The following is a 16664-nucleotide window of genomic DNA, read 5'->3' as shown; positions in this document are numbered from 1 at the left end:
TGGTTCAGTTTTCCACAGAGGCATTCTCCTCCTGGGAGAGGGTTAGTTGTCTGAAATCATATGGTCTTGAGATTAAACAACATTTTACATAGATTCTCCAACAATCCCCCGTGTTCATTCCCCTACCTCACCCTCACCTCCTGCTGCCCATTAGTTCACATCCCTTTTCCTTTCCCATATACAAGTACCCCCTCACTATACATATATCAAGAAAATAAATAAGAACTCTTAGTCCTTCCATAAATTAAAAAAAAATATTCTCTGGACTATGTTTCAGTCCTTAAAATATGTTCCCTAGGTCTTTATTAGATGATTCCACAACAACAAACTTAGGAGTTTCATGTCCTCTTGAACTATATAATATGAGCATATATAAGTTTGTTTATAATTGCCCAAATTTTGGCACTGAGTAGTATATATTAAATTTCACCCACAGGAAGACTAGCATAATGGTATTATTCAAGTTTATGTTTTTGGTAACATACTACTATCTGAAAGCAATTTAATGCTACATACCTATTCTTGACTTGAAATGGTTTCTCCTTTCCCTGATAGTAAATAAGGTTAAAAAGGGTTAGGTAATGTCTAGGTAAATACAATACAATTCCAGGAAAGCTGGGGAGAAAAAGAACTTTCACTGCCAACCAAAATGAGGAGCTGTCCACTACTGTTTATGAATAAATGATGATATGTTCACATATTTCTTTCTGTATATATAAATGTGCCAAGTAACAAATGTAAAAACAGTAAAGCTTATATTTTAAACACCTTTTTACTTCTTGAATATACAGTTCTTTAGAATCTCTGCCAGAAATATACAGAAGTTAACAAGATAAAAATATTTATTAGTGCCACCATTTTCATCCTATGTACAAAAATATAAACATTTAAGGAAAATATATTTTCCATTTTTAAAAGGTAAGAATTTGACACTTTTTATATACACTTATTTAAGCTTGTTATTATGACTTAATGAAGTATTGTACTTTTATCTGTGACATTAGTTTTCTAATTTAATAAATGAAGTGCATAGTGGGCCAAGAATATTATAATAATGGCCTATTCCCTCAGTCAATTTGGTCATGTGTATCTTTGCACACTATATCAGATTTCATGGCAAAAAGGCTACATGCAAACTAGATCTATGTGATGACTTTTAAACTCAACGCTGCCTAAATATTTTCTAATAAAAATGCCTTTTTGAAAGGCAACTAAAAATCTTGGAACTTCTTTATGACTATTCTCTCATTCTAGAATTCCATTTAATTCTTTATTCAGTAATTCCAGAAACCAATTTTCTCTTGAAAATATTTCTACTTAGAGACAGATAAAAATGCAACAGGTCAGAAAGTTCTATAACAGAAGGGAATTTAATATTGCATATGATATTGGTATTCTAAATTTTCAGGGAAAAGAACTGAATTTTCAACAAATGGTATTTGGGGGAAAATAGCCATCTGATAAAAAAAAAAAATAAAAGTTATGTACCCATTTAATGCCTTATACTAAAGTAAATGCCACATGGACTAGATATATAAATATGGGGACATTACTCTGAAAAGAGAGGTGGCAGAAAAGAAATCCATCTACATGTAGCTTATGTTCTAGATCAGTACTGTCCAACTGCTCCAAAGCATGGAAGTTTTCTCTCTCTCTGCTCTCCAGTACCGCGGCCGCTCACCACACGCAGCAGGCGGGCACTTGAAATACACTGACACGTAGGATCACAAACTAAATTTTTCATTTAAGTTCAGTTTAAATAACCACAGGCAGCAAGGGGCCACTGTATTGGCCGTAGGAGTTCTGGACACTGGTTCTTAAAGTGTCATGCGTGGGCCAGCAGCATCAGGATCTCTAGGACCTTGTTAGAAACACAAATTCTTGAGCCCCAGTATAGATTACTAAATCAGAAACTCTGGGAGTGGGGCACAGCAATATGAGCTTTGACAAACACTCCAGCTAATTCTCATGCATATGCTAGTTTCCATACCAGCAATCTAAGGAGGATAGAGAAACAAGAAAAATACACAGTATAACAGATAATAATAAATAAATAATTTTCCGATGAAAAATAAGATAACAAAGGAGGTTAGGAAATGTTCTAAATGTGGGGGAAAAAAAGACATTAGAACCGAGACCTGAATGGAATGGGCTACCTGGGGAAAGAAAATTCCAGGCAGAGCTGACAAGCCGCAAAGGCCCTGGGGGCAATAGTGTGCGCAACTTGTTTAAGGAAAAACATAAAGCAATGTGCTAGGGTGAACAGGGAGACTGAAATCAGAGTGACGGGATTTTATCAAGTGAAAAAGAAAACCGCTGGAGTTCTGAGGAGAGATGTGGTCTACTTTACATCTAAAAGGATTCTATGCTGAGTGTATATTCACAATAGCCTGGGGGAGCAGTTACAAAGCTACTGCAAAAACTTGAGAGCCGGTGGCTTGCTCTAGTCTGATTTCAGATATATTTTGTGAAGTGTTGATGGGATTAAAGTTGATGGCCAGAGGAAAAGGGTAAGAAGACCTGAGAGTGACAAGGAGTTAAGCAGTAGAAAGAGATCAGGATTGGGGAGCCTGGGTGGCTCAGGCAGACTTCAGCTCAGGTCATGATCTCACGGTTTGTGGGTTCAAGCCCCGCATCAGGCTCTGTGCTGACAGCTAGCTCAGAGCCTGGAACCTGTCTCCAGATTCTGTGTCTCCCTCTCTCTCTGACCCTCCCCTGGGAACCTGTCTCCAGATTCTGTGTCTCCCTCTCTCTCTGACCCTCCCCTGCCCATGCTGTCTCTCTCTCTCTCTCAAAAATAAAATAAAAAACATTAAAAAAAAAAAAAAAAGAGTCCAGGATTTCAGGAACAGTAGAATGTGGGAGGGTTGCTGAAAGGACCCAACAAGAGGCCTAAATTACTAATTTAAATGATTTGCTATGTGATACACTAAGGTCCTGGTAGCTTCCAGGGATCATGTTAAATCAAGAAAAGAAATTTCAAAAGGGAGAGACTAAAATAATAAAAATCTAAAAATAAGACATAAAGTCAGAGCCAGAGGAGAAGCCTTCAAGAACATTAACCCTTGGGAATTTACAATAATATTATAAAGGGATCGAACTTTCCACAAGATCTAGGACAAGAGTTCAAGTCAATCTTATCTTAATCTGAAGGATGACTTCAAAATGTTACGTGGGTAACTCCTTTCTTGCAAGACCATCCCTTAGTAATGTTTATTCCCAGTACCTAATATAATATCAGTGCACAGTGAGGTCAGTGTCAGTGAATGAGGAGTTTATAGGAACCAGCGATTATTTATCTCGTAGGTAATTCTAGTATCTTAAACACATTAGGCAACAAACAACTGAGTTCTCTGCACAGTATCAGACATAGGAAAAGGCAAAGTTGTTGAAAGGAGATTCATATGCTTTAAACACACACAGAGGTATGAACACTGGTTTTTTTCTCCCTTAATTAAACAAACTTGATTAGTAACCTTATTGTATCTGAAATCAAGACATCTTTACACAGAGGTGGGATTATGGCATTAGGTTGGGTTAACCTTTTCCAAAAATAACCTCAAACCTGTTCAAATGCTTCTGGTATTTCACCGAAGCCTCAGCATTTGGCACTAAAAATACAGAAGATACGATCCTGACCTAGCCAATTTTAAGGGTGAGAATTACTGTCTTAACTCTATAATAAAGAACCATAACACTATAAAAGTAGGGCGTTGACTTTTAAGCAGGCTCTGCACGCAGTGGGGCTACTTTAGGGACTACCTGGTTCCAAACTATACCACAGAAAATACAAATCATCTGTTGAGTACGTTTAGAGTTATCCACCTAGAAGCCAAATTTCTTCTAGCAAAACAACAATTTTGTTTTGAGGACAACTATCCCAAGTTGATGCACCAAACAGCAGTTGGCTAACAGGTTCTACCCTAGAAGCACCACAGGAAGGAGGCTTGTGCCCATGTTTGCTACAGCAGGAGCACGCGCCAACAGGCCACCTGAAACCTGAGCCAAATGACTAAACATAGGAAAGGACTGTCTGACCTTGGTCATCAGTTTCTCAATCAAGTAAGAATAGTATCCTCCTCTATAGCACCCTATCACTTGGAATTTTGTTTTATTATATTTAAGAGTCTACTGTGTATTACTATTTACAGACATTTTTTTTCTCTTGTAATTTCCTGGAGGGCAGATATTTTTTTAAGGCTCTTTAATAACTCTTCTCTCTTCTTTGAAATGGAGAAATCCCTGTGAAATTCCCTACTTCCTTTAGATATAAAAACAACCCCTTGTATGAATTTCATATCTATTATCTCATCTGAGCTCACAGCACCACAAAAGCTGCTCTGACTTCATGAACGAAAAAGTTGAAATTAGAGAAGTTACATGACCAGATTATGAGGAACATATACAGAATGAAGGTGCAGTCAAAATTAGCATTTTCTGAGTCCTAATGGAGCTACATTTTAGCCTCCTAATACGCATAAATCAGGATTCAAGATGGGATGATGGTGTGCAACAGGCTATCTGTTATCTCTGGTAGTTTCTACTTCAAAGAATGATGACATCACTGCATCACCTGCCAAATCCTATGGTGACTCTCTCTGCATTCATGACACCTATTAGGGGGAATCTTGTCCTAGTTTTGCCATCTGCTAGCTAAGAGGAGACTTCCATTCTTGTGTTTCAAAGTCCAACTGGATATCAGAAATGAAGGTCATGATTCAACAAAGCGCTCTCAGATCAGCAAGATGTCCAATAACTGCCTCAGTGAATTTCCAACCCCGGGAGGTGTTTAAACAACATCACTCACCAATAGGGTGGCTATGTAATTTATCATCCCATCTGGAACAAGTGAGAGCGAAAGGGGGCACTATTAGTAATTAATCTGGGATAATACATACAATCAGGGTTTGTCATAGGAAAATGAAGATGCATCATGTTAAGGACTTTTTATGAATAGATAGGTTTCAAAGTATCTGATGGGGTGGCATTCTATGAATAAGATTCTTATTATGATTTTTTAAATGAAAAAATAATTTTTTGATGTTTATTTATTTTTGAGAGACAGAGCCTGAGTAGGGGAGGGGCAGATAAAGAGGGAGAAACAGAATCTGAAGCAAGCAAGCTCGAGGCTCTGAGCTGTCAGCCCAGCGCCCAGTGCAGTGCCTGAACCCACAAACCACGAGATCAGGACCTGAGCCGAAGTCAGACACTAAACCAACTGAGCCACCCAGGCACCTCTTTATTCTAAATCTTTAAATCTGCCCTATTATCTAATACCATTTTCAATGCATCCTCAAAACTGAGTTGAGTTGAATTGGTTCTAACTGCCCCTTACAAATGCATACCAACAACCCAATTAGACTTACTAATGATAGTATGGAAATTTTTAGAACACTCTTTGTTATTACTGACATTTATTTATCTTATTCTAACCCACTTAGCTCCGTAATGAGTTCAGGAATGAAGTAATGCTTTCTAACTATTCCTATGTGCAGGAAATGAAGTAGATGAGATACATAATACAAATAGACCTAATCTCAAAGTTGAGAATGCTTACTGAATTATGGCTATAGAAAACATTTAGAAAAAAGGAACACAGAATGAAGATTTTAAGACAATAACAGATCAGATCAGTATTAAATTGACTAAAGTTCTTACATTAAATGACGAAAGATATTTCTAAAAGGAAAAAAAATTTTTTTTAATTCACCACTTTAGGCTAAACTCTACTCAGTCATTTACCTGAAATGTTATATTCAGAGCTAATCATAATTACTTAATAAAAACTGTCTTTTAATAACATACCTATTAAACACACACACACACACACACACACACACACACCAGATTTTTTAAAAAAGTAGTACTATAAATGTAGCTCACTGTAATTGGGGCAATGCAAATATGGACAAAGGATAAGATAAAATTTTATTGACACAAAAGTTAGATAGAAATCATTAACTTAAAGGTAAGTTAACAAGATAGCATGTGCAATATACCATATTACCATATTGGCAAAACAAAAAAAAAAGATGCCTATATAGATTATGTGTATACATATACATTTGTGTGTTTGTGTCTGTGAATGTGTATGAATAAAAGGTTATATACTATAATGTTAATAGTTGTAAACTGCCTGCTTAATAATGACATGATATTTTAATTTTTTGGCTTATCTGCATTTTCCTACTTTATATAGTGTCCAACTATTGCATTTGTAGTCATAAAAAATTAAAAACAAAATTAACGAGACTCACTGTTATAAGGCGTAGATGCCTGGAAAGTAAAGAGAGGCGGGTGGCCCCCTTAGGAATGGCACTCAGAGGACATCTGTGAGTATTCTGTTACCTTTTCCCAACCAGAAGAGCACTCAGCCAGCAGAGCTTTATGCACTCCCTGGCTAAGAGCAGTGGAGAGCAATGCTCGGGCCCGGATTACAGGATTCTTCAGTCTCACCAATGAAAACTCAAACAGCACTGTTCTACTTAAGTAATTTAACAGTACAATTCCAACTTTTATTTTAAGCAGCCACAAATGGATAAGTATCTACACTAAAATTTAAGTATTCTTTGAGAGTACAACATAATTTGTGCCATGGAGTAGATTTTCAACAGTGTGTTTTTGAAATCTATTAGCCTATTACATATTCACTACACACTTGCCATTATTTTACACTTTGCAATAAATGTGTGATATGAAATTTTGAAACTCTTCTGAGATCCATACTGTTGCATTACTGGTTTGTTTTTTAAACAAAATTGACCCACATTAATCCTATTATTATGTTGTCATTTTTCATAGTCTACTTTTTCCAATAGATGGCACTGTACTCCTTGTCAACCATTTTCTAAGCTAGTTCTGTAACCCAACCAGTGCCCCTGAAAGTTGGGCTTACTCTCATCTCTGCTATAAACTGGTGCTGCTGGAGAGGTAAATTAGGTCACAGATCATGTGTAACATGTCTCTGGGTCATTTTTTAGGCAAAGACCAGAGAGATGAGGTGACTTGCTTGAGGTCACATAGCAAGTTACAGAATCAACTATAGGGCCCAGGATTTCTAACTTCCAGTTCTATGCTTTCTTTATTTGTGTTTTCATTTTTATGGCATTCCAGATTTGCTCAAATCAAAACAAACTTCTATTTATGGTAGGAGCATAAAAGAAAGAAATACTTTGTTATAAATGCTGTTGATTCCATTCCTCTTTTGAAGAAGAGAGACTATGCTAGTCTAGCCATAGAATGCTCTCTCCACAGGCTAAAAGAGGATTGATGTCAATCTTTTACCAAATCTCCAAAATGAAAACTGTTTTTAAAGTGTCCCAGAGAAAGAGAATAGAGAAAAAAGGAACAAACACTTACTTAATGAGGAATAATTACATACTGGGCAGACACCTGACTATAAAGTAAGGACCTTATAGTCCTTATATAATAATGATAATGCAAACATACTCACATATTTCCTTATTCTGTCGTGTCCATAGGAGTTTACCCCCATAAACTCATTTTCATTAAAAATTAACTTTTCCAAGTACATGTAGAGACACCACTACTTATGCTGTTGCATAGTGTAGCATTTTCTGAGGAGGGCAGGCCCTGGGCAGCTTGTTCCTAACACCAGTATCCTTTAATGCTTACTTTTAGTAAGGCACAGAGCTGCTCTGTCTGGTGAAAAAGGTTGTTTATTCTGCCAGCACACATGTGCACGCACACACATACACATAATGTTTATGAGTGTATACATATGCGCACGCACACACACACACACACACACCCCCCACAGTAAACATTTTAATTCCACCTCCCTTTAATGGGTGGAGGATAATCCTAATATATATATGGGATAATCCTATCCCTCCAATCATGACAGGATACACAGAAATGCTCAAGGGTTTTAAGGCTGGCACTGTAGCTACCCTCAGTGTAAGCAAAGGATCACAAAGACAAGATGGCAGACAAAGGGTAACTTTTGGTCCTTAAAGAGGCATTATCACCAAGCTCCAGTACCAAAAGATTGGTAAGCCCGTGCGAGATTACCATCCTGACTCAGGACAACAAGTTTTGAGTTTCCCCTGAGCATAAAGTCTATTACCACCTCCAACCTTATTGTGTTCCCTAATCTGAATAAGCTCTTTGGTGAAAAATCAATGTACAAATAAGGGCATTCTTCTGAAGATAATGCTATGCGTTCACATTCCTGCAAATCGAACATTCTGAGCATATCTCTGCATGAGTTATATAGGGAGACAGAGGGAAACTTTCTAAATACTTCCCAAGAAGATATTTTGAGAAAAAAATTATTTATATGAAAAGTTAAATGAAGTATATGTTTTCTAAATATTTATTCCAGTCTAATATTGATATTATTCTTCAAAGGTAATGTGTATTTGATAGATAATACTATCAAAATAAATATCATGCACAAGGAATACTTAGACAAATTAATATCATCTCAAAAGGTTTTATTAGAATATTCACAGTGACACATGGAATTCTGATTTTCTAAGAAAACATTATATATGTAAACATATTTATTTTTAATTTTTTTTTAATGTTTTATTTAGTTTTTCAGAGAGAGAGAGACAGACAGACAGACAGTGTGAGCAGGGAAAGGTCAGAGAGAGAGGGAGACACAGAATCCGAAGCAGCCTCCAGACTCTGAGCTAGCTGTCAGCACAGGACCTGATGCAGGGCTCGAACCCACGAACCATGGGATCATGACCTGAGCTGAAGTCAGACGCTCAACCGACTGAGCCCCCTGGGAACCCCTGTACACTTATTTAAAATGACTCTTCCTTAATCTTCCACCAAATTCCTGTATTATTTTGTTGCAACTTTCCCTATTCCATTTATAGTAACAAAGCCAAGAAGAGATTTAAGTTATCCATGTCATGGGTCTTCACTTTAGGTAGCTAATATTTATTTGCACATTTTGTTGTCACACTGTTTTGTTTTGTTTTTTAACCATGGGCCAATCAATGGTAGCTGCAACATTCAAGATACTCCAAATTACACTCTTAAGATATTCCAAATTTCAGCCTAAGATATCTATAATCACTCCTAAGATATCCAGAATCATACCACTTTTAATTATAAACACTTAATATTAAAAAGATTAGTCACTGTATCTATAACTTGAGTCATTCCTGAATGATAAAACTATTAGGAATAAAGTCCCTGAACCAAACTGCCTAATGAAAACACTGGTATGAAACAAATTCTGCTTATAGGAAAAATTTTCAGCCCTAAACAAATTTTAAAAAGCAATCAGTATTTGGGACATACCTTCCTTGTTCTCTATGTGGAGAAATTGTCTTTATTTAAAAGATCCTAGGAAAGTAACTATGGGCTATCCAAACAAATGTCTCTAGAACATACCATTTAAGTTGCTATCTCCATCTACATAAGAGTTTAGAAAGAACATATTCATTTTAATGCATTTATTAAATGCCTAGTATATTGCAAGAAACTGTGCTAAGCACCATAAAGTAACAATGCTCGCATGGGTGTTGTGGTTTTTCAAAAGGACAAGACATGCATAATGATTACAGCATAGAATGATACATGGTAACCATCCACCGTAGTAAAGTGAAGAGTTTGGAAGTTAGAGGTAACAGTTCATTCTGGGAAGATCAGGAACCCTTTATAAATAAAAGTGTCACCTGAGCGACAAACCAAATGGAGAAAATGTGGGTGGTAAGGTACGCCAGATGGAAAAACTTTCAAAATGGTATGGAGGTGGAAAAGTACAGTATCTGTAGAAAAAAGAGTGATGCAGCTGAAGCTTAAGATATTCAAAGGGGAGCTGCGAAGGAAAATCCTACCCAGTTTTGGAGAAGAAGAAATAAGGTGTCCCAATCTTCAGACTTGGTAGTTTGGACTTCCTTAATTTAATATTAAATTGCTGTACCTATGTTCTCTTATCAAAAATAGTGCCACAAACAGAGGGGTGTTTTAGTCAGATTAATCTGACGGTGGGAGGTAATGAAGACAGCCCAGAAAGAAGAAACACAATTCTCGATGGAAAATGGAGGAAGTCCACATGTGCCAGGCACTGACACCGTTTCATTTAATCCTAACAACTGAGTTAGAGACCATTTTATAGGTGAGAAAACTGAGGCAATCCAACAATCAGTGACCCAGAAACAAAAAGGTAATTAATGGAAAACGACTCAGGTTTAGGAACCTAAGAAGCAAACGTTCGGAAAGGTCAAAAAGGTGAAGAAAATCTAGGATCCTGTTAAGGACAAATGTGGTAGAAATGATTGATGCAGAATCTGAGATAAATATGAAGAAAAATGCATCAACTTGCAGAAAAGTCATAAATTAGACTTAATAAAAAGGATGAAGAACATATCCAATGAAGAAATAGAAAGTGGATAAACTACATGTCAAAAAGGTCGTGTCAAAGAGGGAACCCTAAGATCTCAGTAACAGAACAGCCTCAAAGTGATGAGATCCAGGGGCACCAGGCAGCTCGGTGTCCAACTCTTGATTTTGGCTCCGGTCATGATATCATGGTTCATTAGTTTGAGCCCCACACTGGGCTCTGTGCTGACACTGTGGAGCCTGCTTGAGATTCTCTTACTGTCTCTCTCTTAAAAATAAACATTTAAAAATAAAGAGTGATGAGATCCTATTCTCCAGGTACATAAGGGAAGCAGACTATGGATATCAGTTTCCCAAGTTAAGGAAACAGAAAAGTTACCTCAGAAAACATGTGAAAAATTCTAAAATAATTATGATGGGTGACAGGACAGGGGAAAACCATGATGCTATTACTAAAGTCACTGAGGTTAAAAAAAAAAAAAAGTCCAAAGAACTCAGAAAGTTGAGAGTAGAGAAGGCGGCGATATAAATGCGTATGATGGGAGGACCAAGAAGACATTTTAAGAAGTACTGGTGAAGAAACCATTGTTACCTGTCAGTGTCAGTGAAGAACTAGGAAAAATACCGACCTTTTAAAAAAATTACTTCGACTTCAGGGAATATAAAAGGAACTGTCTTCATTAGCCCTAGCAACATCCATTATTATTATTATTATTATTTTAAAACCAGGGTAACAGTATTATTTCAAGGATTGAAGATGATAGGCATGGTCTCTAACTTACAAGATGCCTTCCTTGCCCAAAGGAAGTACAATCCAGGTGATTACCTGCATATGAGCTAGAGGCCCACCAAGGACAATCACAGGTCTCTCAAACTCCTAAAGAGAATTCACGATGTGATCTCCAAAAGCACTTTCAATACAAAATAAATGGCAAAATGTAACTTACTTCAATTTAATGAGAATTTAATACACCAAAACTATGTATTGTTTGCTAATACTAAACTTTTCTATTTTCACCTATTTCCAATAATTTATGAAGTTACCCATAAACTTGATGGTAAATCTGAAGATAAGGGTTATCTTGAATGAGTTTCTTCTAGATAAAACCACATTGTAAGAATGCAATACCCTATAGGTTGCTTACTTATTCTTTTGTTCTACACACACACACACACACACCACATTCTTTCTCTCTCTTTCACTCTTTCTCTATACAAAGGTCAAAACAGCTTAGATTTCTAAAACAGGACTCCTGATAACAAATGGGCAGTTGAAGGTGAAAGGTGGAAGAAGACCAAGTATACAGCTCATGTAACTTTCCACTTCAAAATGAAATGGAAAATTACACTTGGCTTTATTCCATTTTTCCGATTTTTATGCAGGTATTAAAAGTATCAGTCTCCTAAATCACATTTTCACTTCTTGCTGGGTTAAAGTTTAATTTTATATTTCTATTAAACTTATCCACATTTTTAGTAAATTAATGAAATCATTCAAAGAACTAAAAACTCCTACTAATTTTACAGTTAGATTTATTTGTTTTGATAATAAGAGAGTATGACATTTTAAGAGTAGTTAGTTAACTTCTGCAAAATCAGATTCAGAGAAGCAGCTTTAAAAGGAAGGAACAATTTGGAGAGAAGGGAAAGAATTTCCTTATAGGTCAACTGGCCTGCTTTGTAAGTTGGACTTATAAAATCAATAAAATGGATGATTGTTCCTCTGGGGAAAACTTTTTTTTTTTTTTAAGAAGACTTATTAAATTAGTAATAAAAACTAGAACTCTAAATTTCAAGAGTCACTTGACGGGGGTTGTGGAATTCATAGCATTGATACTAAAATATGATTAGGAAAAATGTATCACCTTTTAGCATATTTTAATAGATAACTAAATAGGGTAGTGAATGAAATATTTTGTCAAAGAAAAAAACCAAGAAGTACGTATACAACAGGAGGAATCAATGACAGAGGAAGAGAGGGAACTCCTGCTTTCATTTGCTCCATCGTACCTGCCATGCACAGTAGTGGATTTGATAATATCTCCAGGTAGTACCACTGAGAGTTCAATGTCTTTATCTATCATGTTTTCTTTCTGTTCCATGATGCAAGCAGAGGAATCTACAGTATCATCAACTGAAGAGGCATCAAGGTGTTTGGTCTCAGCTGGAGGAAGCGGTGCCTTGGCTTTTGGTTTTCTCCTTAAATAAAAACAAAAGACAGAAATTAAATATATCTATTGTATTTTTTAATTTATTTTGAGAGACAGAGAAATCAAGCAGGGGAGGGGCAGAGAAAGAGGGAGGGAGAGATAATCCAAGCAGGCTCCATATTATTAGCACAGAGCCAAACACGGGGCTTGAACTCAATGAACCACAAGATTGTGACCTGAGCCAAAATCAAGAGTTGGATGGTTAACCAACTGAGCCATCCAGACACCTCTAAATATATCTATTTTAGTAATTTTCTAATATGATGTGACTTAAGAAAAATACAAAATGTGTGTACATGTTTCTCACATGTAGAAAAAACATGCACCGAAGTGTTAACTGTTAGTTTATTAGAGATGATGGAATTAAGGATTTTTCTTTGCCTTTAAAAAAATGTTTAGTGCTTATTTTTGAGAAAAAGAGAGACAGACAGACAGCAGAGTGTGAGTGGGGTGGGGGGTGGCAGAGAGAAAGGGAGATACAGAATCTGAAGCAGGGTCTAGGTGCCTAGCTGTTAGCAGAGACCCCACGCAGGGTTCAAACTCATAAACCGTGAGATCATGACCTGAGCCGAAGTGTGATCCTTAACAGACTGAGCCACCCAGGCGTCCCTTTTTATGCCTTTTTTTAAATTGGTACTTGCTTTTGTTTTCAACAATATGACTACATTATTTGGTACTAAAAAGAAACATGATAAAGAAATTTGATATTCACTTCCATTAAGTTCTATTAATGTATGTTTATTATAGTAAAGCAAAAGTGTAACATTTTCTTTGATGAGATAAATTATAAAAATCCTTGCTGTCCCAGGATGGAGACGTGTATCTCATTCTTATACCTCATCACAGCCCTTACCTTTGTGACTTTCATTCTATTCGTTTCCAATCTAGCGTGTTCCACCTCTCTATCCAGATAACCCCAGCTACTCTTCAAAGTCAAGCTGAAACCACTCTTCCCTGACCCCTCAAAGCACAGTCTCTGCCTATATAGCATATACAACAGATTCTATAATTGTGACATTTTTTTCATTTTTCCCCCAGGGACCAGTTTCATGTCTTCCCCTACATTTATAGCTTCCTGCAGGGAAGAAGCATCTATATTAGAACCCACAGCACTTAGCAATGAATAATGAACTGTGATTGGTTATTTGAAAAAATACATTTCTGCCTATGTGAAAAATTCTACAAATAATTACTGTAGCAAATGCTTCAGTATCACTAGGGCAACCTCTTAACCTATTTATAACAGAAATAGGTAGTAGACATCCTGAAAAAATTCACATGGGTCAATTCAGTGATTTGATGGGTTGAAAAAACATAAATATATAGTAACTACAAGTAATGACAATACATATTTTTTAAGTACTACAAATTAAAGCCTTTGAAAATGTTGCTTTTAGTTGCTTTTGGAAGAATCACTACTGCTTTCCACAGAGAAAAATATAAATATTAATTTCTCTCTCTCCCCATTTCCTACACAAAGTAAAAACCAAACTAGACAAAAGGGCTTCTGTATAACTAAATATGTAACCTCCAGCCTATTTAGTATTTTCGAAATTTAAGGTCTCTTAAGCACCTTATGCACCTGACATTATGAAAAGCAGAAACAAATTTCCTACACTGCATATTAATTTTCCAAAGTAATAGGCCTTTAATTTTTGAGAGTATAATTGCAGAGATACATTGTACCTGAGAAAATATTTCTTTTGTAGTAGTGACAAAAATGAATTTTTAAAGTGTTACAATATATATAACACATTTATAAAATCTATATAAAGAAAAAATTTATCCAATTTCAAAACATTTTTAATATGTAGAATTGACTACTCATAAGATAATTGTAGGTTGAACACATAAGAGACAATGATGTAGCAGATTCAGCTAAGCACTTGGGATGTAAAGATGATAGAACCCAGTTCTACCCTTAAAGAGTTCAAACCCCAAAAGGGGCAATAAATACACACAAAATCATGATAAAGTTTGATGACTATTTTAATGTAGTTATACAGATGATAAAGGTGAAGCTCATGGAAAAAGAAATGTTCCCAGGAACTCAGAAGTGTCTTACAGATGGGAAACATGAGTTTAGGGGAATGAATAGAAACAGCCAGGAAAAAACAATCAAATAAGAAATAATTGACATTTCAGGCAGAGGAAAGTAAATGGAACCATGAAAGAAACTGGTACGTTCACAATAGTTTGGTAAAAATTCTCAAGAAATCAGTAAATCAATTTTTAAATACTTTGATAAATAAGTGAATTCGGGGGATGCCTAGATAGCTCAGTTGGTTAAGTGTCAGACTTTCAGACTTCTGATGGTAGCTCTGGTCACGATCTTAGTTAGGGTTTGTGGGATCAAGCTCCACACTGGGCTCTGTGGTATTAGCAGATTTCTCTCTCACTCTCTCTCTCTAATAAATAATTAAACTAAAAAAAAAGAGAGAGAAAATTCAGTAAAGCAACTCAGCATAACAGGAATACTCTAAAGTCAATCGCCTATATAAACAAATGCAAAACTAGTCAAATTATAATGAAAGAAATGTCTTTTATACTAGGAACAAAAATGAATCTTAAAAATTGTTATAATACATATAACAAGAATTCTGCAAAATCTGTGTGAAAAAAATCTTAAACGCCAAATATTCAGTTTGGATCTCTCCCTTCAACTCCAGATTTGTAAATCTAACGCCTACTTGACATCTGGACTCAGATGACTAACTGGAACCTCCAACTTAACTTCCGATTCCTCTCTCCAGCTCCTCTATACCAAATCTTTTTCTCTCCAAGTCTCCCTATCTCTGTAAATCATAATTCTCCCAATTGCTTGAGCCAAAAAATCCCCTCACACACATAGCTGCGATCTAATCCATCGACAGCTTCTACCAGCTTCTATCCAGTTCTATATGACAGGCCTGGATTCCACCAGCAGCCCTGTTCACCAAACATCCCTGACCAAGTGGCTAGGTAGTCCCTGCTCCCAACGCTGGTCCCTCACATTCTTCTCCATGCAGCTGCTGGAGTGACCCTTTTAAACTGTAAGATCACCACACTTGCTCTTATACCCTCCACTGACTTCTGACTTCACCCAGAATACGGTCTAGAGTGCTATAATTTGTCCTTCCTTACCTCTCTCTAGTCTCTCCAATTTTCTTTTCCTGCCCTCACAGCACTCCAAAACTGTGACTCTTGGAACACACCTAGAACAATCTTTGTTGTTTTTTGTTTGTTTGTTTTGTTTTGTTTTTTAACATCTGGAACAATCCTGACTCAAGATCCTCACAGGGTCTTGCTTCTAACTTTTTAAGATGGAATCTCTATTTCTCTGCTTTACTTTTTGCCTTAGGGTTTATCAACAACTAACATACTTGTTTTCTCCTATCTCCTTTTAATAAAGAATAATTAATCCCATGACAACAGGGACTAGTCTCCACTGCCCTGTGTCACACAAACGTGCAAATGCATAGAATCTCTGGAACAATACCTGCCGCATAACAGGCACTCATATTTATCAAATGAATGAATTCAATGAATATCTCCCACAAAAGAGGAGGTCCCTGTGCATATAACTGGGCAGGAAAAGTTCTTACCACCAAGGAAGGGAGAGGATTTTTTACATCCGAATAACCTGTGTTGGAGTTTTAGAAACTGATAACTGGGAAACTTTGGGCTTTAAAAGAGTTTCATCAGGAAGGCTGAAGAGAAGAAGCCCAAGTGTCACAGGCAGGGAGGTAAAGAAACAGGAACAATGGTGTCCGCAGTGGACGTGGCTTTCAGGAGTGGCAGAACCGAGGTCTGACAGGCACCTCCTGCCACCGTCATTGTCCTCCCAGGCCCTGCATTCACTGGGGATTAAAAAAAAAAAAGCACCTTCTCATCCCCAGAAGTGGCCCATCCTGGTCTTCATTTGAAAGCTCTCCCCATCCTCTCTACTTTTACACATATTGTTTATCCCTCAAGATCCAGACTGAGTCACAATTCCCTGGGATGTCTTTCCTCTCTGCTGCACACCACAATGAACTCTGATTAACAGTTTGTTCTGTGTACGTGTGACGCTTATTTCCTAAAGTACTTTGAGTCTGTGATGAAAACTCAAATTACTAAAGATAAGCCTACTTAGAAAAAGGGGAAGCA

At 36.6% G+C, this 16664-nt stretch overlaps 1 protein-coding gene across 1 annotated transcript in view; it reads right to left on the bottom strand.

The window, feature by feature from the left end:
* COBLL1 (cordon-bleu WH2 repeat protein like 1) overlaps positions 1-16352 on the bottom strand; it is a 66463-nt gene extending 50111 nt beyond the window's left edge. The window contains exons 1-2 of the mRNA XM_029933314.1: positions 16252-16352; positions 12337-12525 (exon numbers count right to left, since the gene is read on the bottom strand). Of these exons, the coding sequence (XP_029789174.1) occupies positions 12337-12525; positions 16252-16352 (290 nt within the window). The remainder of the gene's footprint in view (positions 1-12336; positions 12526-16251) is intronic.
* Between the last annotated feature and the right edge of the window lie 312 nt (positions 16353-16664).

Source organism: Suricata suricatta, chromosome 3 (genome assembly GCF_006229205.1).
Source record: "Suricata suricatta isolate VVHF042 chromosome 3, meerkat_22Aug2017_6uvM2_HiC, whole genome shotgun sequence".
In the NCBI taxonomy this organism is placed as follows: domain Eukaryota; kingdom Metazoa; phylum Chordata; class Mammalia; order Carnivora; family Herpestidae; genus Suricata; species Suricata suricatta.
Note: the sequence above shows the minus strand (reverse complement) of the source record. Positions and strands in the feature narration are given on the sequence as shown.